Source organism: Scylla paramamosain, chromosome 39, assembly GCF_035594125.1.
Source record: "Scylla paramamosain isolate STU-SP2022 chromosome 39, ASM3559412v1, whole genome shotgun sequence".
Lineage (NCBI taxonomy): Eukaryota > Metazoa > Arthropoda > Malacostraca > Decapoda > Portunidae > Scylla > Scylla paramamosain.
The window spans coordinates 7,385,226-7,412,597 of NC_087189.1; the positions used below are offsets into that span (position 1 = coordinate 7,385,226).

Below are 27,372 nucleotides of genomic sequence, written 5' to 3' on the forward strand. Positions count from 1 at the left end.
TTCTTCTCATAACAGCAGATGTGCTTCACACCTTCGTGAAGGAGCTCACCATGTCCATGGCAGCCATGTTTGCGCAGGTCAACGGCAATTCCGTCAACACATCTGCTCTACAGACAGTGGTGACGAAAATCACCGACAAAATCATTGCCAGCCTCACACCGCCAATGGCGGCCAGCGCTCAGACCTCCACCACCCAGCCTACCACACCCCCAAACCACTAATCCCAGTCTCGTCCAATGGCCTCTACATTTGCCACTGGAACGTCACTGGATGGTCAATGTCAATGCATCGCCACCATCATATAAGCTGCCAGTACTGACAACATTGATGTTTTCCTCCTACAGGAGACTCTTCTCCTCCTCTCCTGGGCTATAAAGATTCCTGGGTATGTGGCATGTCACTGCCCAAGGATCCCAGGCACATGAGGCCTCTCCATCTACATTAAATAACACCTCCGTTTCACCCACATCGCTTCTCCTGTTATTTTGCAGCGGTGTTGAGGTTCTTCCTGTTACCCTCCATTTACCTAGTTTCCCGCTACATTTGTACAATATCTACAGACCGCCAGGCGCCATACTTGACTTGTCACATGTTTTTTGCTCTGACATCCACCGACCCTTGCATCGTGGCAGGAGATTTCACTGCCCACCACCCCTTGCTCTCGTCCTGTCAGCCTGCAAACACTATTGGAAGACACATATTTGACACCCTCACCGCCCATGATGGTGTGGTCCTCGTCAATGACATCTCGTTTTCCACTCACGTTTTTTCACTCACATCCGCGGTGGCCACCTAGATCTTACGTTTATGTCATCCAGCCTCACACCTCGGTTAACTCTTGCATTATGCAACTATGACATTTCCTGATGGAACATGCGCACATTTGAAATGGAGATGCACATCCCATCTCTCAGCAAAGTCTGCAAACAGCCTACTGCGGAAAGCGGTGTCATTGTCCATCAACAACTCTTCCGGGGCTCCATGATCACAAAATACTGCTTATAACTGCTTGATGATGCAGTCGCTGGTCTGAAGTCTCAGTTGACACCAAACAGAAAATTGTGATGGTCCATAGTCGATAAGAGTTAGGTATGGCCGCCCACCGTAATGAGTGATATCCATATCAACTCTGCCAGAGTCTTTCCACATCCAGGCTCCCCTTCCACCACTTTATAGGTGCTGGGTCGACAGACTGGCATGCCTTACAATTCGCAATGACAGCTTGCAACTACCACCTGGTGACTGCTGGGTCAACTCGCCTTACAAGACAAAGCATGCATTTCACACCTGGATGACCTATTGCATGATGTATCTCTTTAATCTTGTTGTGTGGTGCAGTGATGATGGCTGAACACACTAGTTGCGTGTCTGTGGGTCAGGCATCAGGGACTTTCAGCCAACGCTGCGGCACACGTGTCAAACTGTCAGCCTTGTTGTTGATTGAAGACACGAGAGTAACTGACAACTTGAGGGTACACTCCCTGACCAGTGACATTATTATGCCAACTCTCCTCTAAATGAGCATCTCGCTCGCAGCCTTGGTCTTGAGCCTGCTTCTGCTGGAGAGGCCATCAGAGATCTATCGATACACCATAGAACAGTCTGTCATCAATTCCACCGTTCTGACCTTCCAGGCCAATGCGAGATTCAATCCTTTGATGATTGTATCCAACTCAGCCACGTTGATGTGACTTGAGTCGTTTTTGCATAACCAGCTGGCGTCTTCGACGATGATGCCATTGATCTCTACTGCAGCACCAAGCGCAAGGGAACTGGCATTCACCCACACTCTGGCCTTATTACCTCTGGCACTCCAAGGTCCTCTCACAGGATCATTCTTCCTAACTTCGACTACGACCTCATCCAGAAACATCCTTATTTCCTCATTGGCGATTAATTCATCCTATCTTTCCAATGAAAATACAGCCCACTTCGTTAATTCACTTGGTACGTTGTCCAGCTTGACGTCTCTCTTCCACACAAGGCCTCCCTGCTCCCCCCAGACTCTCAGGCCCAACACTCGTGCTCCATCAGTAAGCCGCTCATATGGCTTGCTTGTTAGCCCAAATTTATCGAGATGTTCTTTTACTCAACTGGCCTCAACAATGTTTTCATTAACAAGAATGTCGTTGATGTAAGCTGACGTTCCTTTTCTAACAATTGGATCTTGTGAGAGAACACTGTTGAGTGCTGCTTTCATAACCAATGAGGCAAAGTTTAAGCTGAATCCCAGTCGCATTAACCTCTGGCCCTTAAAATTCACAGTCTGATATGGCCACAGGGAGTCGTGAATTCTAATCTGGAAATAACTCTTAGCAAGGTAAGGTCAATCACACAAACATTCTCCCCTTGCCTCCGCCACTCCTGCAATCTGTCTGAGCACATGTCAGAGTCTGCTGTGAATGCATCGATGTAAGCATTGAGCTCTCTGAAGTCCATTACAGGCCGTACTTCTTGTTGCATTGTACAATGGCCATGAGAGGAATCAGGCCCTTAGCCAGGCCATACTTATGTTCGTTGTACGGAAGTAACCATCCATCTTCTATCCACTTTTGGAGCTCCTCTTCATATAGGTCTCTTGCCTCAGGAGGCACAGAGTATGCCTCTACTGTATTCCGCAGGATATCAGGCTCCTTACCCTCTGACCACTTCCAAGCTGCTGTCCAACATTTGGGCAAAGTGGCACTAAAATCAGGTTCGTCCACTCCCACCACGGTGTTAGCAGCCACACAGATCTCTGGCTTTTCCATGCCAAAACGAACACTATTCTGAGCATCGACTACAACTCCTCCAAGGGCTGTTATGCCATCCATGCCGAGAATTACCATAAAACCAAGGGGCTTCACGGTTGTTACACACACACAAATGTTAATGGAAGTCTTGCCGCTAGGCTGGAGGCGTATGACACCTGTTCCCTAGCACTGTCACTTCTCCCCGCTCACAGTAACCATGTCGACGGCACCCTTCGTCCATACCCTGCAGCACGAAACATAGACGATACTTTGAGAACACCCGGTGTTCACGACGACGGACACCCTCCACACTCACCATAGCACTTGGTAGCTCCTCACTCACTGACTGCCATGAGAGGAAGCTGGCGCTGATGCCCCCTCTCCGTGCCCGTTAGGGCCACCACACACATAACACCATTGACTTATGGCAGCCACACGAGGGGCGGCGCCTTAGCCTGCTGTGGCGCCAAGGCACGCCTCTGATGACAATGACACAAGGGGGCTGTCGCCCCTGATGACGGCCCTTGCCCGCGCCAGAACCTGCTTCAAGTCTAGAGCCTCCATGCGTGACCTAGCTCGGACGTCCTCCGGCAGTCCGGCCACAAAGGCGCAGGCAAGGACTTTATCACTTATTACGCCAAACAGATTCGCCAGGCACCGAAGCTCAGCCAAATACACATCTGGCGACTCCCCACTGCGCAATTTTTGACTCACAAACTGTTTATAGGCCACATAAGAGTCCACTGCAAATGCAGCCAGCAGCGCCTCCTTCATCTTTTCAGTCTTTTCCTGTCTGACTCGGTCAGCTGTAAGTACACGGCGAACGCACCTCCCGTTAGGCGTAGTGGAATCATACTCCTGCATCGTCGACACCTCGAAGCTTGCAAAACAGTTCCAGTTTCTCGAGCCACTCCACCACAGCCTGCGTACCACTGCCATCGAACTCCGGGATCAGCTTCAAGTCGAATTTATCCCCCATACTGCCTAGATAGCTTGAGGCAGCAGGGAAACAAATCTTGCTTTTTCTCTTTACTTAACAAGATACACAGAGAAGGAATACACGGATCACAACACAGCTATGGACGAGTACTGGTAGCGAGGCAGCGAACAGGTGGCAGGTGTGGTTGTGGCGAAGTGTCTGATGTGTTCTCGTCTCCAGGCGGACCACTTTGCCTCGCTCCATTCACTCGCTGCTGTCCCTGTTGCTGACGTCACTCCTGCCTACATGGCAATCCTAATAACCACCACCAACGACCCATCCAATTGTCCCAAATGTTATTCACAAATACGATACTTTACAGTTCATAATATTACAAATACTTAAGATAGCAGTTACATATATTACTGTGCAATGTGAGTATTATATTAACAGGTAACATTCTGCAATAGGCTATTCTGTTGGTGCATGTCCAGTATGCTGAGAGCAGTTCAGAAATAAAATTTACCCTTAGGTGTATATATAAAGATGCGCACTCCATTCGCCTTTTTTCTTTCCTCATGCACAACAAACTTGGGCGGACCAGGTGGAAAGGCATTTTTTTTTTTTTTTGGAGGGGAGGCAATATAAAAACATGGCCTAAAATCCAGAGAAGTTTTCCTATAATAGGGAAAACATTCCTACAACAGCTAAAACTAAGGAAAATTCCTAAAATAATGCATCACCTGACCTAACCCAAGCTAACCTAGCATAACCTAACCTGACCTAACCTAACCTATTCTACTGGGTATTATTTCTATATAAAGCATCCTCTGATTTTAAGGACGAAACTTTTTCTTCTGGTAAGTTTTGATGCATTCTGCATTAATCTGCAAATTAATTCTCTAGCAACAAAGTTAGGGATTTAGGTCACGTTAGGTTAGGTTACATTCATATAAGATTAGGATAAGTTAGATTTAGTTAGGTGGGGTTTGGTTATCATTACATTAGGCTTGCTTTTATTAGTCTCTGGCTTCATATTATAGTTCCAGGGCATATATTTTGAGGCAAAAATCGCATTTGTGAAAGGGGGAAAAGAGGATGGAAATAAAAAAAAAACTAATGATTAACAAGAGAAACGATTAGCGGATAATTCAAAATGCATCAAACTTACTCCCCAAAACTGCTTTGTTCTTAAAATCGGAGGATGCTTTAAATAACAATTTACCTTCAAAGGAAATAACTACCTCCCTAATAAAAAGCATCACTTTTAGGCCAGAAAAAAGTGCTTCCTTACTAGACCACTCACATTTCCTATATTTTAACCAAAGGAGATTGGAGCACATATCTGTAAAGGTAAATTTTAGCATAGCCCTGAGCAAAAAAAGACTATAAATAAATTTTAAAAAATTGAGTAGCCATACTATAAGGTGCTCAAGGAAACACAAGGGCTGTCTTACTGTGGTTTACTGAGGAATGAAGGTAGATACAGTACAACTGCTTGGCAAAGCAGCTTCCCAGGAACTGCCTGCCGGGCGGCGCGCGTGGGACACGGGCCTCTGTTCCCTCAGAGATTCCCGCGTTTCTTTGATTTTTTTTTTTTTTTTTTATTTAGGAAGAGCCAAGAGCAACAAAAATCCATTAAAAAAAAATACCCACTGAAATGCCAGTCCCATAAAAGGGTCAAAGCAGTAGTAGAAAAATGATGAATAAGTGTCTTGAAACCTCCCTCTTGAAGGAATTCAAGTCATAGGAAGGTGGAAATAAAGAAGCAGGCAGGGAGTTCCAGAGTTTACCAGAGAAAGGGATGAATGATTGAGAATACTGGTTAACTCTTGCGTTAGAGAGGTGGACACAATAGGGATGAGAGAAAGAAGAAAGTCTTGTGCAGAGAGGCCGCGGGAGGAGAGGAAGCATGCAGTTAGCAAGATGAAAAGAGCAGTTAGCATGAAAATAGCGGTAGAAGACAGCTAGACATGCAACATAGCGGCAGTGAGAGAGAGGCTGAAGACAGTCAGTTAGAGGAGAGGAGTTGATGAGACGAAAAGCTTTTGATTCCACCCTGTCTACAAGAGCAGTATGAGTGGAACCCCCCCAGACATGTCAAGCATACTGCATACATGGACGATAAGGCCCTTGCACCGAGTTAGCAGCTGGGGGGGGGGTGAGAAAAACTGGTGGAGACGTCTCAGAACACCTAACTTCATAGAAGCTGTTTTAGCTAGAGATGAGATGTGAAGTTTCCAGTTCAGATTATAAATAAAGGACAGACCAAGGATGTTCAGTGTAGAAGAGGGGGACAGTTGAGTGTCATTGAAGAAGAGGGGATAGTTGTCTGGAAGGTTGTATCGAGTTGATAGATGGAGGAATTGAGTTTTTGAGGCATTGAACAATACCAAGTTTGCTCTGCGCCAATCAGAAATTTTAGAAAGATCAGAAGTCAAGCGTTCTGTGGCTTCCCTGCGTGAAATGTTTACCTCCTGAAGGATTGGACATCTACGAAAAGACGTGAGAAGTGCAGGGTGGTATCATCATCATAGGAGTGGATAGGACAAGAAGTTTGGTTTAGAAGATCATTAATGAATAATAAGAGAGTAGGTGACAGGACAGAACCCTGAGGAACACCACTGTTAATAGATTTAGAAGAGCAGTGACCGTCTACCACAGCAGCAATAGAACAGTCAGAAAGGAAACTTGAGATGAAGTTATAGAGAGAAGGATAGAAGCCATAGGAGGGTAGTTTGGAAATCAAAGCTTTGTGCCAGACTCTATCAAAAGCTTTCGATATGCCCAAGGCAACAGCAAAAGTTTCACCAAAATCTCTATAAGAGGATGACCAAGACTCAGTAAAGAAAGCCAGAAGATCACCAGTAGAGCGGCCTTGACGGAACCCATAATGGCGATCAGATAGAAGATTGTGAAGTTATAGATGTTTAAGAATCTTCCTGTTGAGGATAGATTCAAAAACTTTAGATAGGCAGGAAATTAAAGCAATAGGACGGTAGTTTGAGGGAATAGAACGGTCACCCTTTTTAGGAGCAGGTTGAATGTAGGCAAACTTCCAGCAAGAAGGAAAGGTAGATGTTGACAGACAGAGCTGAAAGAGTTTGACTAGGCAAGGTGCAAGAACGGAGGCACAGTTTCGGAGAACAATAGGGGGGACCCCATCAGGTCCATAAGCTTTCCGAGGGTTTAGGCCAGTGAGGGCATGGAAAACATCATTGCAAAGAATTTTAATAGGTGGCATGAAGTAGTCAGAGGGTGGAGGAGAGGGAGGAACAAGCCCAGAATCGTTCAAGGTAGAGTTTTTAGCAAAGGTCTGAGAGAAGAGTTCAGCTTTAGAAATAGATGTGATAGCAGAGGTGCCATCTGGTTGAAATAGAGGAGGGAAAGATGAAGCAAAGTTATTGGAGATATTTTTGGCTAGATGCCAGAAGTCACGAGGGGAGATAGATCTTGAAAGGTTTTGACACTTTCTGTTAATGAAGGAGTTTTTGACTAGTTGGAGAACAGACTTGGCATGGTTCCGGGCAGAACTATAAAGTGCAAGAGATTCTGGTGATGGAAGGCTTAAGTACCTTTTGTGGGCCACCTCTCTATCATGTATAGCACGAGAACAAGCTGTGTTAAACCAAGGTTTAGAAGGTTTAGGACGAGAAAAAGAGTGAGGAATGTACGCCTCCATGCCAGACACTATCACCTCTGTTACACGCTCAGCACACAAAGATGGGTCCCTGACACGGAAGCAGTAGTCATTCCAAGGAAAATCAGCAAAATACCTCCTCAGGTCCGCCAACTAGCAGAGGTAAAACGCCAGAGGGAAATTCGCTTAGGGGGATCCTGAGGAGGGATTGGAGCGATAGGACAAGATACAGATATGAGATTGTGATCGGAGGAGCCCAACGGAGAAGAAAGGGTGACAGCATAAGCAGGAATACAAGTAGGGTGTTGCACCAATTGCTCTAGGTTGTCGAAGATAGCAAAGTTGTAGGATAGTTCACCAGGATGGTCAGTGAAGGGAGAGGAAAGCCAAAGCTGGTGGTGAACATTAAATTCCAAGAATGGAGATCTCTGCAAAAGGGAAGAGGGTCAGAATGTGCTCCACTTTGGAAGTTAAGTAGTCAAAGAATTTCTTATAGTCAGAGGAGTTAGGTGAGAGGTATACAGCACAGATAAATTTAATTTGAGAGTGACTATGTAGTCGTAGCCAGATGGTGGAAAACTCAGAAGATTCAAGAGCGTGGGCATGAAAGCAGGTTAAGTCATTGCGCACATAAACGCAGCATCCAGTCTTGGATCGAAAATGAGGATAGAGAAAGTAGGAGGGAACAGAAAAGAGGCTACTGTCAGTTGCCTCAGACACCTGAGTTTCAGTGAGGAAAAGAAGATGAGGTTTAGAAGAGGAGAGGTGGTGTTCTACAAACTGAAAATTAGATCTTAGACCGCGAATGCTGCTGAAGTGAATGAAGAAAAAGTTGAGGGGGGTGTCAAGACACTTAGGGTCGTCGATAGAAAGGCAGTCCGACCTGGGGACATTTATGATCCTCTCCCTGATGGGGACTCAGAGGCTGGTATTGGAGTCGCCATGATGATTTTGAAATTTTTGAGTGAAGGGTGTGTGCGTTATTAGGTACTAGTAGTTTTGTGTGGAGGAAGAGAGTTGTCTTTAGAGGGCAGGCTGTGACTGCCCCCTTGTGTTGTGAGACACAAAGGGAAACGTTCATTGAGGTCACAGCTGGGTTTAATGATAAGTTCACAGCACCCCCTGAACAGTGCTTTAGACCTCACTGGGAGTAATTATCGTTTTGGCAGGTGTCTACTGCCTCCTCCAGATGCCAGAGGTCGCCGTCTTACAACTCCGCCCCCCCACCCCCCGTTAACTAAGAGCCCTGGCTAACGTATGCGTGGCAGTGTTCTTTGGTAACACAGGCAGAACTGAGAATATAGTAACAAAAGGAACTGGATCCATACATGAGAGTACAAACAAAAGTACACATTTGATACAAAACTGAAAAATGCAACGTAACAAAAGAACTGGGTCCATACATGGGAATGCAAACAGTACATCCTTGACACGACATGGCACTGATAGTTCTCATTCTGCACGCTTTACATTATATAGTCTTTCAGCCATCTCGGGGGCCATCTGGTGCGTCTATCTTCACCATCAACTCGCAGCATCTGAGCGGGTGGGGAGGGTGGTGGTGGTGTTGGTAGTGCGGTTGTCTGCGGGGGCGGGTCTTCAATGCTGGCAGCCGGAGATGCTGGCCTCAGATGTTGCCGCGTCCTGAGGGAGATGCATCCGCTACCATCGAGCCTGATAAGATACTGCCTGTGTTCTCTTGCTTCCACCATCATTCCTGCCCTGTTCCACCTCCTGCTGGTGGTCTTGGACGAGCACTCTGTCGCCGGGAGCAAGAGGCGTGCGGGAGAGCCTGTTGTCATGCGTCGCCAGCACTCTGCTGTGGTGATCGGCCATCTGACCTTCCCACCGCCGCAGTGTTCCCCCCAAAAACTTGTCCACCTCAAGCTTTCTTCTGACCGTCGGTACTCCGTCATGTAGTTGGCGGTCCGTTGCTAGCTGAGCAGGTGATTTGTTAATGTCCCTTAGAGGCGTGTTGAGGTACTGGAGTAGGGCGAGCGAGATCTTGAGGCTCCCATCTGTTCCGACGTTGCCATGTGTTATCCTCTTTGCCAACTTCAATGCCACTTCCGCCCTGCCGTTTGACTGCGGGAAGTGCGCCGAGGACATCCGCACACTTACCCCCAATTTCTGGAAGAAATTTTTCATCTCTTCACTCCCCAGGTTGGTGCCACCATCCATGGAGAGCTGTTCAGGGGCACCCCATCTGGTGAAATGGTGGCGCAGCACATCCTTGATCTCACCTTAAGTTGTGCCTTCAGGTAGTTGCAAGATTTCCAGCCACCCAGTGAGCCTGTCAGCGTAGACTATGTAATCGTGCCCCTCCAGCTGAAACAGGTGCGCCACAGTCTGTTGAAATGGGTAGACGGGGACGGGGTGAAGAGGAGAGGCGAGGGAGGCTGCGAGGGAGCATGTGCCTTGCAGGTGTCGCAGCTGGCGCGGTAGTGTCGTAGATCGCCCTCAATGCCCAGCCAGTATACTGCTTGTCGTACTCTCCTGAGCATGGAATCGATTCCTTGGTGACCTGCGTGAAGGTGGGTTGTTACTTGCTTGCGTAGGAGGTCTGGAATCACTAGCTGTGGGTGGTTTTGCTCGAATGCGTACGTCACCAGGCCTCGCGATACACCCAACCTCTCTCTGATGCTGTAGAAGGGGCGTAGGCAAGCCAACTCCTCAGACCTCTGTGGGTGCCAGTCGCTAGCCAACACCTTAGCCAGCAGTATCTGGTACACTAGGTCGTCCTGCGACGCTTGAAGCACCATGTCCTCATCGAAGGTGAGACTATCCTGAAGGTCCAATGCTGCAACCGTGGCGACGGCCATGGCCATTGCCAGCTCCTCATCCTGTTCCTCATACAGCACACTAGGTGACTTCATGGACGGGTATCTGGACAGAAAGTCTGCAGCACAATTCTTCTTTCCCGGCAGGTAGCGAATGGTGAACTTGAACTGAAGTGTCCGCTCCTTCAGCCTAAACAGCTGCGGATTTGCCACATTCGTGAGGGCTTTGTCACCTAACAGGCCCACCAGAGGACGGTGATCGGTCACCAGGAGTAGATTAGGCCAGCCTTGTAGAAAGAGCCGCGCCTTGTGGAGGCAATACGCCACTTCCAGCGCCTCACCTTCGGTGAGTGCATATCCTTGTTCAGCTGGAGTCTGGCGATGGCTGCCACACAGAGCCATGCGCCAGCCTCCCTTACAGCAGAGTGGAGCCTCGGGGGACACGCAGGAGCAATACTGTTGCAGGATGACAAACCCTATGCCTTCTTTGCTTCAGTCGGTGATGGCAGCCGTAGGCCTGGTGCGGTCGATTTGGTGCGGTGCAGATTTCTTTCGCCTGGCCCAGCTTCTGCTGTAGCTGTTCATTCCAGTACACTTTACGCCCCGTTGGCTTCTTCAGGAGGTCCCTGAACGGCTCCATGATGGGGGCAGTGGCCAGGAAGGGCGCCAGCTGGTTGACGAACCCAAACAGATCCCTCACATCGGTGATGGTGGGCTGGCTGGGCATAGTAAAGTGTCTTATAGCTGACAGACGGTCCTCGGTGGGCTTGTAGGCTTCCCATCCAAGGTGGAATCCAACAAACTCCACTCCCTCCGGCAGAATACGAACTTCTCAGGGTTTAGCGTGATGCCCCTTCTGGCACACCGCTCCAGGAAGTCGTAGGTGTGCCAGAATGCTTGCTCAATGCTGGCGTTGTACAGGAGCGTGTCGTCCACACACTTGTGCTTGCGGGGGAAGTCACTTATTGCGTCATCGAACCGCTTGGTGTAAGCATTGGTGGCTGAGCAGTGACCCATCGGCGTGTGGTAGTACTGGTACCGTCCCCACGGCGTGATGAACGTGGTTAAGTGGCGCTCTCCTCGTCGACCTCGACTTGATGGAAGCCCCAGTGCGCGTCCGCCACAGTCTTGAAGGAGTGGGGTGGGACGTCTGATACCATGTCGAATGGTGTAGGCGTGTGGTGGGTCTCCCGCAGGCAGCAAGAGTTCAACTTCTGAAAGTCCACGGTTCTCCTCGATTTACCAGATTTCTTTGCCACCACTACCATCCTTGTGCACCACTCCGTTGCCACACCTGCCGGGACGGGGCGGATGACGCCGAGCCTGACATCCTCATCCAGTTGCCTCTTTACCTCAGCCGCCCAGTGCTTGGGGACTGTAGCCGGTGTGTGGCAGGCATGTGGTTGCACGCCCTCCTGTAGGTGAATGTGGTGGAGAGCGCCATGCATCACACGCAGCGGATGGCACTCGGTGTTAAATGTGGACGACGAGAAGTGCCTCAGTAGCCATTGCTCCAGCTGTGGGACGTTCTCCTCTAGAGGCTGTATAAGCATCGCTCTCGGACGCTCTGGGATGTTGTTAACACTGCCGTTCATCATTTCTGCGCCAGCAATCAGTGTGGGTTGCTTGGGAAAATCTTGGTGGATGAGGCCAAGGTCCACAAAGTCAAGAAATGTCATTGTTATGGTGAACAAAACAGCCACACTCTTCTTCGTTGGCGGTTGGTCTGAACTCTGAAATCCCGCCTAAAAACCTCGCTTGTTATGTTTTGAGCCAAGCAGCGTTCACCTGCGCCAAGCAGAACACCCAATAACTCAGGCAGTCTATCCTATATAGGCCATAATTTCCAAAAGAAAACTAGTAGCTGAATAATACAAATTACACTAATACAAATTTAATTAGCGTATGTTGAGTAGTACAACACAAATTATCACAAAATACGAAATTGTAGTTAGGTGATTGAGTGGCAACTCTCAAATATCTACCTATCTCTCAGTGACAATAGCCCTTTTTTTTTTTTTTTATGTAGGAGGGACACTGGCCAAGAGCAAAAAAAAAATCCAATAAAAAAAAATAATAAATAAATAAATAAAGCCCACTGAGATGCCAGTCCCAGAAAAGGGTCCAAAGCAGTAGTCAGAAATTGAAGGATAAGTGTCTTAAAACCTCCCTCTTGAAGGAATTCAAGTCATAGGAAGGTGGAAATACAGAAGCAGGCAGGGAGTTCCAGAGTTTACCAGAAAAAGGCATGAATGACTGAGGATACTGGTTAACTCTTGCATTAGAGAGGTGGACAGAATAGGGGTGAGAGAAAGAAGAAAGTCTTGTGCAGCGAGGCAGCGGAAGGAGGGGAAGCATGCAGTTAGCAAGATCAGAAGAGCAGTTAGCATGAAGATAGCGGTAGAAGACAGCTAGAGATGCAACATTACAGCGATGAGAGAGGCTGAAGAGTCAGTTAGGGGAGTTGATGAGACGAAAAGCTTTTGATTCCACCCTGTCTAAAAGAGTGGTATGAGTAGAACCCCCCAGTTACCATGAAAATAGCGGTAGGAGACAGCTAGAGATGCAACACTGCGGCGATGAGAGAAAGGCTGAAGACAGTCAATTAGAGGAAAGGAGTTTATGAGACTAAAAGCTTTTGATTCCCTGTTTAAAAGAGCGGTATGAGTAAAACCCGCCCCCCCCCCACACATGTGAATCATACTCCATACATGGACAGATAAGGCTCTTGTAAAGAGTTATCAGCTGTGGGGGTGAGAAAAACTGGCGGAGACGTCTCAGAACGCCTAACTTCATAGAAGATGTTTTAGCTAGAGAACAGCCTTGGCATGGTTCCTGGCAGAAATACAAAGTGCATGAGATTCTGGTGATGGAAGGCTTAAGTACCTTTTGTAGGCCACCTCTCTACCATGTATAGCACGAGAACAAGCTGTGTTAAACCAAGATTTGGAAGGTTTAGGTTGAGAAAAAAAGTGAGGGATATACGCCTCCATGCCAGACACTATCATCTCTGTTATGCGCTTGGCACACAAAGACGAGTCTCTGACATGGAAGCAATAGTCATCCCAAGAAAAATCACCAAAATACCTCCTCAGGTCCCCAAAACTAGCAGAGGCAAAACAGCAGAGGCACCTTCGCTTAGGGGAATCCTGAGGAGGGTTTGGAGCGATAGGACAAGATACAGATATGAGATTGTGATCAAAAGAGCCCAACGGAGAAGAGAGGGTGACAGCATAAGCAGAAGGATTTGAGGTCAGGAAAAGGTCAAGAATATGGTCAGGAATACGAGTAGGTGTTGCACCAACTGCTCTAGGTTATGGAAGATAGCAGAGTTGAAGTCTAGTTCACCAGGATGGTCACTAAAGGGAGAAGAAAGACAAAGCTGGTGGTAAACATTGAAGTCTCCAAGAATGGAGATCTCTGTCAAAGGGTAGAGTCAGAATGTGATCTGCTTTGGAAGTTAAGTAGTCAAAGAGTGTTACTGTGTGTAAAGCGTATGTAAATCATGTGATTATTCCTCGGCATATATAAGTGAAATGTTCAATAGTTTTCTATTTGCATGAAAACGTGTAATATGTGTGAGTATCAGTATTTAATGCTATATTAAGCACCGAAGCCGATGCTCACTTGTTGGTAGTGTGGGGTTAACCTGCTAGTGGCCTGCGGGCATCACTCACGGCCAAGTCGCGCTCAGACAAAGACGGGCAGGATGGTGACCGAGGTAAATACTTTAATTTTGTAGTAAAAACTGATTGTCATAGTGCCAAGTCAATTGCATGTATTGTTAATGAATATTGTAATATGTTGAAAGTGTTTAATATCAGTGTATAATGTTATTTTGTAAGAAATTGAGACCGAGAACTTGTTTGCAGTTCTTATGGTCATGCCTACCTCATCAATAAATGTCAGAGAGAGAACTGCCTTTCCTCAACCCTACGATGATGGGTGTGATCAGTAAAACAGATCACCTGAGAGCCAATTGATGCCCAGCCGGTGCGGCTACAGTAAGAACTCGACCTACAAGCAAGAAATTGGCTCCATGTAAAACCGTAGCAAGAGTGAGTCACAGGACGAGGGGACGCTGACATAAGCCTAAAGGTTGACCTCTGAGGCCCCGGGGTCAGCTCTACTCTTGACAACAACCACTCCCTTCTACCCACCGTGCCTCGCCACCATTTTGTAGAACCCATGGTCACAGGCAAGAAAGTATAATAGTATGTATGTACACTGAATTGAGTAGCCTAAGTGAAAATTACCCACAATTAGCTAATATTAAGAGTGGTAATTTTAAATTGCTCTTTCAGTGTCTCAGTATTGACACAATTAAGTTGTTAGATATGTCTGATACTGAGGAAATTAATGCCGTAGATGGCCTTAGGGAAGGTGAGGGTGAGCAAGTGGACAGGGATCAAACTTGTATTGAAGAAGTTAGTGTCAGGGAGCGAGTGCCAACCGATAAAGGAAGAGAATATCAAGTCAGTGTAACCAAAGGAAGAGCAGAGTCCTGTAAGCGTAAATGGAGCAGTGTTACCAGCAAAATTAAGAAAGGATTAAAAATTGCAATTAGCCCCTTTGAATTAGAGCCCATGTCAAGTGAAGTAATAGAGGCATTTCATCAGTATTATGTGAAATACACAAAGCTGGTGGAACTAGAGCCAGAAAGGTCAGAGGAGCTAAATGAAGAGCTGGAACACAATCAACAAGTTCACCATGAAATATTAGAAAGTATAGAATGTAAAAGAAAGGAGTTAAAGAATGAGAGAGGATCAATTTGTTCTAGCAAACGGTCTAGACATTCTAGAGTCTCATCTACTTCATCACGTTCATCAGCAGCACAAAGAAAGCAAGAAGTAGCAGCAAAGGTAGCCAGACTTAGAAAGGAAATGGAATATCATGATAATTTAGAAGAGGCAGAAGTTAGGTTAGCTAAGACAAAAGCAGAGGCAGAAGTTATGTTAGCTAAGACAAAAGCAGATGCAGAAGTTATGTTAGCAAGAGACCAGGCAATGTTTGCAAAGAAAAAGAAAGAGAGAGATTTAGCAGTTGCTAGTGCAGAACTTAATGCTCTTAGCTTAGTTGAAGAAGAAGTAAAAATGCTTCCAGGTAATGATGAAAGTGTAGAGAAGCAAAGTTATCTTCAACAATACATAGAGTCACAAAATGAAATGAAAGCACAAGCAATTGCAAATCAACAAAGTGACAATGCCATGCCTCACAAATATGTTACATTCCATGACCCACAGAAACCTTCTTCTTGCAATAGAGATAATGAATTGATGACAAATGAAGTAGATGGACAAATATTTAGTGAACCTCAGGTAAAATCTCACCCCATTCAAGGTAAAATCTCACTCCATTCATTCAAGGAGGATACAGTGGTAGTCTACAGAACAGTGACACAAGAAGTAGAAATCAATGAAGAAAAGAGGGTTAATTTCTTAGTGGTTCCTACTAAAACCAAAGAGATGATTAATCCTTCTCAAGTGAGAGATATGTTTGAACTTGACTTCAGTGATAGAAAGTCAGTTGACACTCCATTATCATATGAAGATAAAAGGTTTATGAGTAAGATGAAAGAAGGAGTACATCAGCTGAAGGATGGCCATTATGAGTTGCCCCTTCCTCTTAAAGATGATAACGTCAAGCTTCCAAACAACAAACTATTAGCAGAGCAGAGACTCAAGAAGTTAAGAGCTAAACTTGAGAAGGATAATCAACACAAAGGTGATTACAAAGTGTTCATGGATGATATGATTACAAAAGGTTATGCAGAGGTTGTACCGACAAAGGATTTAGTTAGGAATGATGGTAAGGTCTGGTACATTCCACATCATGGAGTCTATCATCCGAGAAAGCCAAAGAAGTTAAGAGTTGTATTTGACTGTAGTGCAAACTACAGGAACCAGTCATTAAACAGTCACCTGTTACAAGGCCCAGACCTTACCAACAAACTTATTGGAGTGTTGTGTAGGTTTAGGCAAGAAAGCATTGCACTTGTATGTGATATAGAAGCAATGTACCATCAAGTGAAGGTCAACCCAGAACACAGAGACATGTTAAGATTCCTTTGGTGGGAAAATGGTAACCTTAATAATGAGATAGCTGAATACAGGATGACAGCTCACCTGTTTGGAGCTACTTCATCTCCAAGTGTAGCCAACTTTGCTCTTAAGAAAGCTGCAGATGACTACGGGTGTGGATCTGATGCAGCCAAGTTTGTAAGAAACAACTTTTATGTTGATGATGGTTTGAAGTCAGTAGCTACAATGGATGAAGTTGTCACTCTTATTCAGCAGAGCAAAGAATTATGTTACAAGGGAGGTTTTAACCTTCATAAGTTCTTGTCAAACAACAAAGCTGTATTAGCTGCAATTTCTCCTCATGAGAGAGCAGATGGAATTAAAAGTTTGGATTTTAGTAAGAATGAAGACACACTGCCTATAGAAAGAACTTTGGGAGTTGAGTGGTGCATAGAATCTGACACATTTCAATTTAGAATAAAGCTGAAAGACAAGCCACTCACCAGGAGAGGCATTCTGTCAACAGTGAGCTCTATATATGATCCATTAGGTCTAGTGTCACCTCTCATACTGACTGGAAAGCAAATTTTACAAGAATTATGTAAGAATGCAGTTGATTGGGATGATGAGGTGCCAGATTATGTCAAACCTAAATGGTTAAAATGGAAGGATGAGCTGCACAAACTAGATCAGTTAAAGGTACCTAGATGCTACAAACCTGATGACTTTGGGGAAGTAGAAAAGGTTGAACTCCATCACTTTTCAGATGCCTGTCAAGAGGGATATGGCCAGTGCTCATATATTAGATTAATTAGCAAGACTGGCCGAATTCATTGTGCATTAGTAATGGCAAAGTCACGTGTCACACCTCTAAAAACCATGACAATTCCCAGACTAGAACTAGCAGCAGCAGTGGTGTCAGTTAGAATCCATAAACTCTTGAAGGGAGAACTTGAGTATAATAATGTGGAAGAAGTATTTTGGACAGACAGCAAAGTAGTCCTTGGTTACATTGCAAATGAAGCAAAGAGATTCCATGTATATGTTGCAAATAGAGTAGAAACAATAAGAGATCACACTTCACCAGATCAGTGGAAATTTGTAGAGACACAGTATAACCCAGCAGATCATGCATCTAGAGGCATGACAGCAGATGAATTGTGTAATAGCAAGATCTGGTGGAATGGCCCAGAATTCCTTTGGCAATATAGCAAAATGGATAGCCATTTCCAGTACAAGGTCATAAATGAGAATGATCCAGAAGTGAAGAAAGTTGTATGCCATGCTGTAGGTACACAACAGCCCACAGATATACTAGAAAGACTTGAGTATTTTTCAGATTGGTTTAAAGCAAAGAGGGCAGTTGCTGTATGCCTCAAGCTTCTGAACAGCTTCAGAGGAAAAGGTGATGGCACTACTAAAGTAAAGGGAAACACATATAAGCCAGTAAATGTAGCAGAAGTGTCAGAAGCTGAAAATGTAATTATAAAACAACTGCAAGCAAAGGCATTCCAGAAGGAGATAGATGTACTGGAATCATCTGCTAACCATAATTATTTAATTAAAGGAGACAATGGCAAGGGAACAAAAGTGATAGACAAGACCAGTTCCCTCTATAAGTTAGATCCCTACATTGACAAAAATGGTATCATGAGAGTAGGAGGAAGATTGAGGCTTTCTAATTTGACAGATGAATCCAAACATCCAGTCATCCTCCCCAAAACATCTCACATAACCCAGCTGATAATATGCCACCATCACAAAAGGACAAATCATCAAGGCAGGGGCATAACTTTAAATGAAATCAGGTCATGTGGATACTGGATAGTTGGAGGATCATCCCTAGTATCAAGGCACATTTCAAAGTGCATTATCTGTTGTAAAGTTAGAAGTACAACACAGGGACAGAAGATGGCAGACCTGCCTATTGACAGACTAGAACCATCACCTCCTTTTACATACTCAGCAGTAGATTTCTTTGGCCCTTTCTATATCAAAGAGGGGCGTAAAGAGCTTAAAAGATATGGAGTGCTCTTTACTTGCATGGCATGTAGAGCTGTGCACATAGAGACAGCCAACAGCATGGATACAAGTTCCTTCCTAAGTGCATACCGTCGCTTTGTAGGACGAAGAGGGCCTGTAAGACAGTTGAGATGTGACCAAGGAACTAACTTTGTAGGAGCCAAATCAGAGTATGAGAAATGCTTAAAAGAATTAAATAACAATAAAGTCAGACAAGAACTCATGAAAGATCAGTGTGACTGGATTGTTTTTAACATGAATGTACCCAATTCCAGTCACATGGGAGGTGTTTGGGAGAGGCAGATACGCACAGTGAGAAATGTACTCTCTGTGTTGCTTGATCAGCATGGTACCCAGTTAGATGACCAAGATCTGAGAACCTTCCTAGTTGAAGCAGAAAATATAGTTAATGGTCGTCCTCTAACTGTGGACCATCTTAACTCCCCAGAAAGTCCTACACCGTTGACACCCAGTAATTTGTTAACTATGAAAACAAAGGTAGTACTGCCTCCTCCAAGCATTTTCATTAAGAAGGACCTGTACTGCATAAAGAGATGGCGCAGAGCACAATACCTGGCCAACCAGTTCTGGTCCAGGTGGAAAAAGGAGTATGTGCAATTCCTACAACTTAGAAATAAGTGGACAACACCAAAGAGGAATCTCAGTGTAAATGACATAGTTATCATCAAAGATCAGAATTTAGCAAGGAACCAGTGGAAACTGGGAAGAGTAACAGAAGTATCTCATGATCATGATGGCCTAGTAAGAAAGGTTAAGGTCCTGGTTTCAGACTGTAATCTCGACAACCAGGGAAGACACATAAGGGCAAACAGGACCATCATAGAGAGGCCAATACATAGTCTAGTATTGCTGTTAGAAGGTAATGCATAATAATAGACCGGAGCGTCCCCGCCAAGGAGCCAATGTAACAAAACACATTATGTGCTAATCCTAGTTTTAAGGTACATACTAATCTTAATTTAAGGTAAATTGTTACACAATTTAGGGGAGCCATGTTACTGTGTGTAAAGCGTATGTACCTCATGTGATTATTCCTCAGCATATATAAGTGAAATGTTCAATAGTTTTCTATTTGCATGAAAACGTGTAATATGTGTGAGTATCAGTATTTAATGCTATATTAAGCACCGAAGCCGATGCTCACTTGTTGGTAGTGTGGGGTTAACCTGCTAGTGGCCTGCGGGCATCACTCACGGCCAAGTCGCGCTCAGACAAAGACGGGCAGGATGGTGACCGAGGTAAATACTTTAATTTTGTAGTAAAAACTGATTGTCATAGTGCCAAGTCAATTGCATGTATTGTTAATGAATATTGTAATATGTTGAAAGTGTTTAATATCAGTGTATAATGTTATTTTGTAAGAAATTGAGACCGAGAACTTGTTTGCAGTTCTTACGGTCATGCCTACCTCATCAATAAATATCAGAGAGAGAACTGCCTTTTCTCGACCCTACGATGATGGGTGTGATCAGTAAAACAGATCACCTGAGAGCCAATTGATGCCCAGCCGGTGCGGCTACAAAGAGCTTCTTATAATCAGAGGAGTTAGGTGAGAGGTATACAGCACAGATAAATTTAGTTTGGGAGCGACTCTGTAGTCGTAGCCAGATGGTGGAAAACTCGGAAGATTTAAGAGTGTAGGCATGAGAGCAGGTTAAGTCGTTGCGCACATAAACGCAACATCCAGCTTTGGATTGAAAATGAGGATAGAAAAAGTAGGAGGGAACGGAAAAGGGGCTACTGTCAGGTGCCTCAGACACCTGAGTTTCAATGAGGAAACGAAGATGAGGTTTAGAAAAAGAGAGGTGGTGTTCTACAGTTTGAAAATTAGATCTTAGCCACGAATGTTACAGAAGTTCATGAAGAAAAGTTGAGGGAGGTGTCAAGACGCTTAGGATTGTTGTCAGAAGGGCAGTCTGACCTCAGGACATTTGTGGTCCCCTCCCCAGATGGGGACTCAGAGACTGGTGTAGGAGTCGCCATGATAATTTTGAAATTTTGAGTGAAGGGTGTGTATGTTATTAGATGCTTGTAGTTTTGTGTGGAGGAAGATAGTTGTCTTTAGAGTGCAGGCTGTGACTACCCCCTTGTGTTGAGACACAAAAGGAAATGTTCAGTGAGGTCAAAGCTGGGTTTAATAATAAATTCACAGCACCCCCTGAGCCAGTGCTTTAGACCTCACTGGGAGTAATTATCATTTAGGCAGGTGCCTACTGCTTCCTCCTACCTATGGTATTATGATCGCATATCTTCTTACCAGACTCATGTATGGTATTTTTCTAGCAGTTGTTAAGTGTTTTGACATGAATCAATAATCCGTGTGTGTGTCTTATCAAGGCCAGATTATTGTAGCAGTTTATTGGGACGTGGCATCATGCCTCTTGCAAGTGAGTGGGCGGAGCGTAGGACATGGCCGAAGCAGGAGATGGGAGGAATGGCCGAGTACTGAGAGCAGTTCGAAAATATGCGTCTGGAACATGTCCACCACCACCAGCAGGGCCAGCAATAGCACCAGGAGGGACATCACAAGCCGGACCCTCCACCCGTAGAGACCCTACACAGTGAGAGGGAGGAATGTTTCCGCTCTATTCGAGAAGGTGCAGAGACCTTGAATGACAACTTGAAAGTGTCATTGCAAAACTTCTCTGCTCTATGTGAGAAGCTTTGCAATCAAGCTGAGCTGGCAGCAAATGCATTTGCTCAGGCAATGCATATATATGTCTGCGAATGCATTTGCTCAGGCACTGCAAACATCAACAAATGCATTTGTTCAGATTGTGTATAATGTTGATTCCACTATAGAACAAGTACGCAAGTACTACAGCCCAGCTCCTGGGAGACCCAGCAGTCTGTAAGTCTCCTGTGTGTGTGTGTGTGTGTGTGTGTGGTGTGTTGTATATTTGAGTGAAAACAAATAAATAAAACAAACAAGTCTTGACCTCCATTTATTTTCATGACCTACACTTTGAGGTTAATATATAAATATATAAAACATTTCTTTCATGTCTTGTCCTTCACAGGAAAATATCATATAATTACATCCTACATGGTACTTGTATCTTGTATTGAGTCACATAACAATGTATCAAATGACAGATGCAATTGAGTTTAAGATTGAAATGATATGCATTACAATTTTGGGATAGAGGAGAGCACGTGTAATTTGGCACATTTTAAAACCAGTTATCAATTATGTGGCTCCGTAATACCAAGCCACTTGGCCAAGAAGGATGTGAATGCACTCCTTTGACAGCCGGTACCTCCAAATGAACTCCTCCTCAGAGTAGGCAGCAAAAGGGTTTTGGTGATCCTTGACCAGTCTCCCTGGCAACCTTGCTTCATCAACACGATCAGCATGTTGAAGGTGCACAAGAGCAAGAATGCCAGCCTAAAAAGAAATTCATCTTCTTAAGTCCTCCCTCATAAAAAATACTAGCAAAATTAATGTTAATGTCCGCAGACTTCATGGTTATAAGTGGAGTTCAAGTTAGGTTAGGTTAGCTTAGATTTGGTTAGGATAAGTTAGATTAGGATAGGGTAGGTTAGGTTACATTTTATACTATGTAGGTATATGTAGATATATAGGTTATGTAAGGTTAGGATAGGTTAGATTAGGTTAGGCCTTACCTAAACCTAATCTAACCTCTCCTAAAAATATGCTACTCTGACCTAACCTAACCTATCCAAACCTAACCTAACTTTAACTCCACTATTAACATTTACTATTAACAGATATGCCATATGATCAGAAATGGATCCCAAAAATTCATCCAAGTAATTCTCTGGGATCCTCAAATGGTGAGATTGCATTGGGCAGGGGCTGGTTTTGGTTATGTGCAGACTCCTCCTGATTTACTATGCTCACTACAGTTATATCACGTTAGTTAAGAAATAAGCTATCCAGATAATGTACATTTTTACCTGTATGATTTATCAATAACAATGCCACAAAATGAAATGTCAACATATATGGGAAGCAGAGCTAAAGCCTGCTGGCCTGAACAGCTCACTGGCTGTCTGGCTAGCTGGCGGCTGTCAGAGACCTGCTCTATCACAATAACAATTAATTAACCTGTGTGAGATGGCTAAACTAATCAAAACAAAGTTAATTCACCATAAATAATCTCACCAAAACAACTTGACCCACAGCTATCCTTCACCTGTTCTGCAAGCTTTTCTAACGACAAACAGCTTCCACACATATTATTTGGGCTCTGCATGTAAAATTGACACGTAATAGTGCTATACATACCATGGTTGAAGCTCCAGGGAGATGTAGAGATGTTGGTAAGAAGTGAAGACAGGCTAGAAGCTTGCGCCAGGACAACAGGTCTTTAAGCATACGTCACGTCCAAACACCAAGTTCTTTTAAAAAGTTTAAGTACTGACAAAAAATTATTGTATTCGTGTAATAATATGTTTAACCTCCATTATTACGTATTTTCGTACAATCATAACACATTTCTGCCATGAATGAGAGGATAATACGTTCTCAAGCAAAATTTGTAGGTGCTTTCGGAGGGTGTCAGGCTCTCGATAGATTTCTCCCCGAACATGTCAATATTTTTTTTGGATTCAGACGCAAACGCCCGACATTTCGGGCTCCAGGAGTGTTTAATAAATCGACTTCACCGGATTCGGAATGCGGGCCAGTAACCCTAATGTTGTTTAATAAATGGGCTGAGAGTCTCGTCCTGAACCTTTCTCTCTCTCTCTCTCTCTCTCTCTCTCTCTCTCTCTCTCTTATATCGTATTATATCGCTGCACACAACAATAAATAGCCCTTGTTGCATCTCCTTTGTACTAATAGCCAGTATGTGATTTTCTATGATTTTTTTTCCCTCTCCTGTGCTCGCGCCTTCCAGGAAGAGTGTCCGCCCGCCCCCCTCGGTTGAGAACCACTGTCTTATAGCATATGAGAGCATGTCATATAAACAACTTCAGCTCTGCCATGTTTTTTTTTTATCTTTTTTTAATTTCTACAATTCTTCATAAATATGCATCTTTTTTTGTGTGTGATTTTGTGAGTGTGATTTTCTGTGATTTTTTCCCCTCCCCTCCTGTGCTCGCGCCTCACGGGGAGAGTGTCCGCCCGCCCCCCTCGGTTGAGAACCACTGTCTTATAGTATGTAAGAGCATGCCATGTAAACAACTTCAGCTCTGCCATGTCTTTCTCTTTTTTATTTCTATAATTCTTCATAAATATGCAACTTTTTTTTGTGTGTGTAATGCCACTTGATAAAAGCTATATAAGTGTAAGAAGTTGAAGTGGGCGCGCCTGCGAGAGGCTCACAGACTAGTCAGCGAGGCCCGCCAAAACGAGTCTTAAGGCCCTGAAGGTTTGTTGTTGTGGGGATTTTGGCGGGAGAGGCGAGCGAGAGAGAGACAGGGTGCAGAGTAGTGGTGGATTTGCCATTTGATTTGCAGGTATGTTATTGGGATTTGTTGTATTCTTTCATGGTGAAACAGTGTACATTGGGGGACATTATTGGGAGATAGGGTGGTGATTTGTACGCTTGGTTGGCAGGAGTTTGGTCTTGGCAGTGTGCTGTGGGACGTCAGTGAGGTGGCACCGCAGCAGATACTGTGAACTAAGGAGGCTGCAGTGAGGAACTTGCTGTCCCTGGCTGCTATGGTGTTAGTACCGCCGTGCATGGAGGAAGAGCTGCAGTACTTCAGGGTAGTGGTAGTGGTGTACCTTCAGCGCGTTGGGTCGGTGTGCGGTTGGGCCTATAGGGTGTGAGGGTCCTGGGGGTACTGGTTAGGGTGGGACAGTGTCAGTGGCATATAACATTTCTTGTGTTGGTGCGTGAAGTGTTTATTTCTCCTGTTTATTTGTATGTGGATTTACCCATTTTCTCATGGGATCAGGTATTTTGGAGTGCCAGCAGTGTGGCCCCTAGACGTTCAATATTATTGCGCAATATTTTGGTTTGTGCAATATAATTGATCGTGTGTGGGCAATATTGAAAGGTTGTGCAATATATTGTGTGATTTTCAAAAACTTAAAAATATATTGCGCAAACGGGATAATATTGTGTCGTCTGTTGGCTATATTGCGCAATATCCTGTCAATCTCTCTCCAGCGGTCGTGTGAGGTGTTTGTCTCTCTCCTCAACCACGCGTATCATGGGTGACAAGAAAGCCGAAAAAGAATTCATTGCTGAATTTATTGAGGTGTATCGTGGTCTTCCCGCCCTGTGGGATGTGAAATGCAAAGATTATACAAATCGTGCCAAAAAGGGGGAGCAGTACGATGTGCTGATAGAAAAGTACCGTGAAAAATATCCGGATGCTGAGAAACAAGAAGTAGTAAAAAAAGTAAATTCTTTGCGAACAAACTTCCGGAAAGAATTAAAAAGGATTCGCGATGCAGACAGAAGTGGTGCCGGTGCAGAGGATGTGGAACCTACACTTTGGTATTTTGACGAAATGAAGTTTCTTGTAACTCAGGAAACACCTACTGCTTCAATCAGCACGATGGACATATCTCAGGATGTTCATGACAACGAGGATCGTGGCGACGCAAATGAAACCAGAGCGGTAAGTGGCCTATTTTATTAAGTCTCTGTACAAGTTTATCTTTCTCTTACATAATATCAACCTATTATTGATAATAATGCAGAACAGGACCTCATAAAGAAATGTATGTAATTACATTCTACACACCCTAAAATATATGTGGAAACCCAAAAAAAAAATTGTCCCTGTGCTGCGGAAAGATGGTTATTGATCCTTTGAACATTGGATGAGCCACACATTATATAAAAAAAACGAAGCATTTTGATGAAAAATGTTATTCATGAAAACGTCTTTAAATTAGGTTAGGCTACGTTTGGTTATGTTAGGTTTAATTAGGTTAGGTTAGGGATTTTTTTATTTGACACTCTATAGGTAAAATAACACATTGTAAGACGTTTTTCATGAATACCATTTCTCGGAAAAATGCTTAGTTTTCGAGGTACCTCATGATTTAACTATTTATTTTAATGTTCTTCAATTTTTATTACTATTGAGGATACTCTTCTCGATTCAGTTATTGGTCGAGCCAAGTGCGCCGACATTTTTCCATTGCCATGAAACCTGGCCTTCATTGTTGAAGTAATCAGAATAGGTTTCTCTGACTGCTTTAGCACTATTTGTTGCGTTTCTGGAGGTAGTGTTTGGCAGAAGTGGTGTTATCTCATTTACAACATCCCTCCATGACCCTTTCGTGATGACACCTGCCTGCAAATCCTCACAGTCCACGAGTTGCGTTGTGACATAAGCTCGTGAATGTCGCTTGCGTAAAAAGTTATGCAAATAACAACATGCCAAGGCAACTATTCGAGCTTTTTCAGGAGAGAGTGCTATTGGCTTCTGTAACACACCAAATCGGCTGACCAAGATCCCAAAGGTATTTTCGATCACACGACGAGCACGACTCATTCGGTAATTGAAAATTCTTCTATTCACATTTAATGGTGATTGGGGGTAAGGTTTCATAACATTTTCGGTTAGTCCGAAGGCATCATCTCCCAGAAAAACGAATGGCAATATTTTCTGACTATTCGGCAGTTGTGTTGATTTCGGAATTCCCAATGTATTACCAGCAAGCGCCTGCCCGAATTTCGTGTAACTGATTACACCACCGTCCGATACTCTTCCATTGACTCCTACATCAACCATCATGAACTCATAGTTGGCATTTGCCACTGCCATCATCACAATGCTGAAAAATTTCTTATTCGCGTCGTTTTCTGTTCATTACCGTAACCATCAGCAGTGCAGACAATTTTCATCTCGCAGTGGTTTTATCTCAGCATTATTCAAAGTAACATTCATTTCCGTATATAACATTAATTTTTGGGAGAAATAAATAGTTTTGAGTTATTCGCTTCTGAAGTTATTTTCTTCCTATCTATTACCCAAGGAATCGAAACTTTAGTAAAGTCGTGATATTCAGTCTAGTTAGGTTAGGTTGGGTTAGGATAGGTTAGGGACATCTATTAAAGGACATTTATTAAATGCCCAACCTTATACTTAAACTTAATTAACTTTAATCTTTTCCTCAGGTGGATGATGAATCTCGTCAAAAGAACAGGAAACGTAAAGCTCCAGATCCCACTGAGGAATTGGTGAAATTGGCCTCCAAACGCCTTCAACAACCACAAGACGACAGTGACGTAGTTGCTGCAGCTTGGGCAGTCGAGCTCCGAAAAATGGATCCACAACAGCAGTTGTTTGCAAAGAAGGCCATCAATGAGATACTGTTTGAGGGACAAATGGGAACCTTACACCGTAGTTCAGTTGAAATTAACGTCTCACGTGTGGCCACACCATTATAGTGTTCAGTCCCTCCCTTCCCCTTCATTCCCTCAGTATGAATCAGCAAGTGCCTCCTCGCAACACACAGGTGGATATTACACTACTTTGCATTAAGACAGTTACTTTCCAACTTCATGTAGGCTAGGTATACCTTATGTAGGTATACCTTATGTACAATGTCAAGTTTTGTTCTAGCCAATGTATGCCAATATTTTGAATGTATAAATAAAAGGATTTGAAATGGAAAAAGAACTTACCTTAATGTATTCCTTGAGACAGTTGATTAAAGCAGTGCATGTTTCCATAACTATTTGCCCTATTGACTGAGGTGACACAGCAGTTAAAAACTTCAGATCTTCATAGCTATTCCCGGTAGCGAGATATCGTAGAGTTATGGACAACCGTTGGCTTACAGGAATTGCATCGCGCATGATAGTGTTCCTTTTTTCGATTTCAGGAGCAACCAAAGCAAGGAGTTCATCAAATAATTCTCCGTTCATTCGTAAAAAGTTGCGGAAATCATTTGGTTCATTTACTCTCAGTTCATTGAGTAATTTTTCGTGGGTGAACTTCTCCCTATCAATAAACCATTGTTTGGCCCATTTTCTACCCTTCTGCGAGCCTTTTTTCTTCCCTTCCTTACGACTTGCTGCCACAGCAATCATCACACAACACAATTCTGAGTCAGTCAACATGTTGACGTTATGAAGTTCTGGCAGGGACTGACTGTTTGCACAATGTGGTTGTATGTCTGTGCTCACGATTGCGCAATATATTGCACAATCTTCAATATCGCCTCCATACGGTACAATCTTTTGCACAAACCAAAATATTGTACAATAATATTGACCGTCTAGGGGCCACCGTTTTCTTTATTATGTACTCATTTGTGTTTTCTTTATTATGTACTCAACCATTAAATTTTTAAATT

At 44.1% G+C, this 27,372-nt stretch overlaps 2 protein-coding genes, 1 long non-coding RNA gene and 1 pseudogene across 4 annotated transcripts; 1 reads left to right on the forward strand and 3 right to left on the reverse strand.

The window, feature by feature from the left end:
- Positions 1–843: 843 nt before the first annotated feature.
- LOC135092002 (uncharacterized) lies at positions 844–3,711 on the reverse strand (annotated as a pseudogene).
- A 5,886-nt stretch (positions 3,712–9,597) lies between these two features.
- On the reverse strand, positions 9,598–10,473 carry LOC135092003 (uncharacterized). The gene has a single exon (XM_063990114.1). The coding sequence runs from the start codon at positions 10,471–10,473 to the stop codon at positions 9,598–9,600; it is 876 nt and encodes a 291-aa protein (XP_063846184.1).
- A 10,595-nt stretch (positions 10,474–21,068) lies between these two features.
- Positions 21,069–22,518, reverse strand: LOC135092352 (uncharacterized). Its single transcript, XR_010262822.1, has 2 exons — positions 22,387–22,518; positions 21,069–21,522 (listed from the first exon to the last, which is right to left on the reverse strand). It is a non-coding gene; the product is annotated as an uncharacterized LOC135092352 (long non-coding RNA).
- A 913-nt stretch (positions 22,519–23,431) lies between these two features.
- On the forward strand, positions 23,432–26,690 carry LOC135092141 (uncharacterized). 2 transcript variants are annotated; one of them, XM_063990396.1, is made up of 4 exons: positions 23,432–23,561; positions 23,662–23,814; positions 24,221–24,677; positions 26,189–26,690. In XM_063990396.1, exons 3-4 carry the CDS (start codon positions 24,264–24,266, stop codon positions 26,459–26,461), a joined length of 687 nt encoding a protein of 228 aa, XP_063846466.1. In that variant the 5' UTR covers positions 23,432–23,561; positions 23,662–23,814; positions 24,221–24,263; the 3' UTR covers positions 26,462–26,690. The 2 variants fall into 2 exon arrangements, with proteins under 2 accessions (XP_063846466.1, XP_063846465.1); XM_063990395.1 differs by having other exon boundaries at positions 23,662–23,771.
- The last annotated feature ends 682 nt before the right edge of the window (positions 26,691–27,372 follow it).

Excerpts from the sequence above, each read along its gene's own strand:
- LOC135092003 (XM_063990114.1), bottom strand. The coding sequence starts at position 10,473 with ATGGCTCTGTGTGGCAGCCATCGCCAGACTCCAGCTGAACAAGGATAT.
- LOC135092141 (XM_063990395.1), top strand. Across the intron at positions 24,678-26,188 it reads ACGCAAATGAAACCAGAGCG|GTGGATGATGAATCTCGTCA; the intron begins GTAAGTGGCCTA and ends TCTTTTCCTCAG.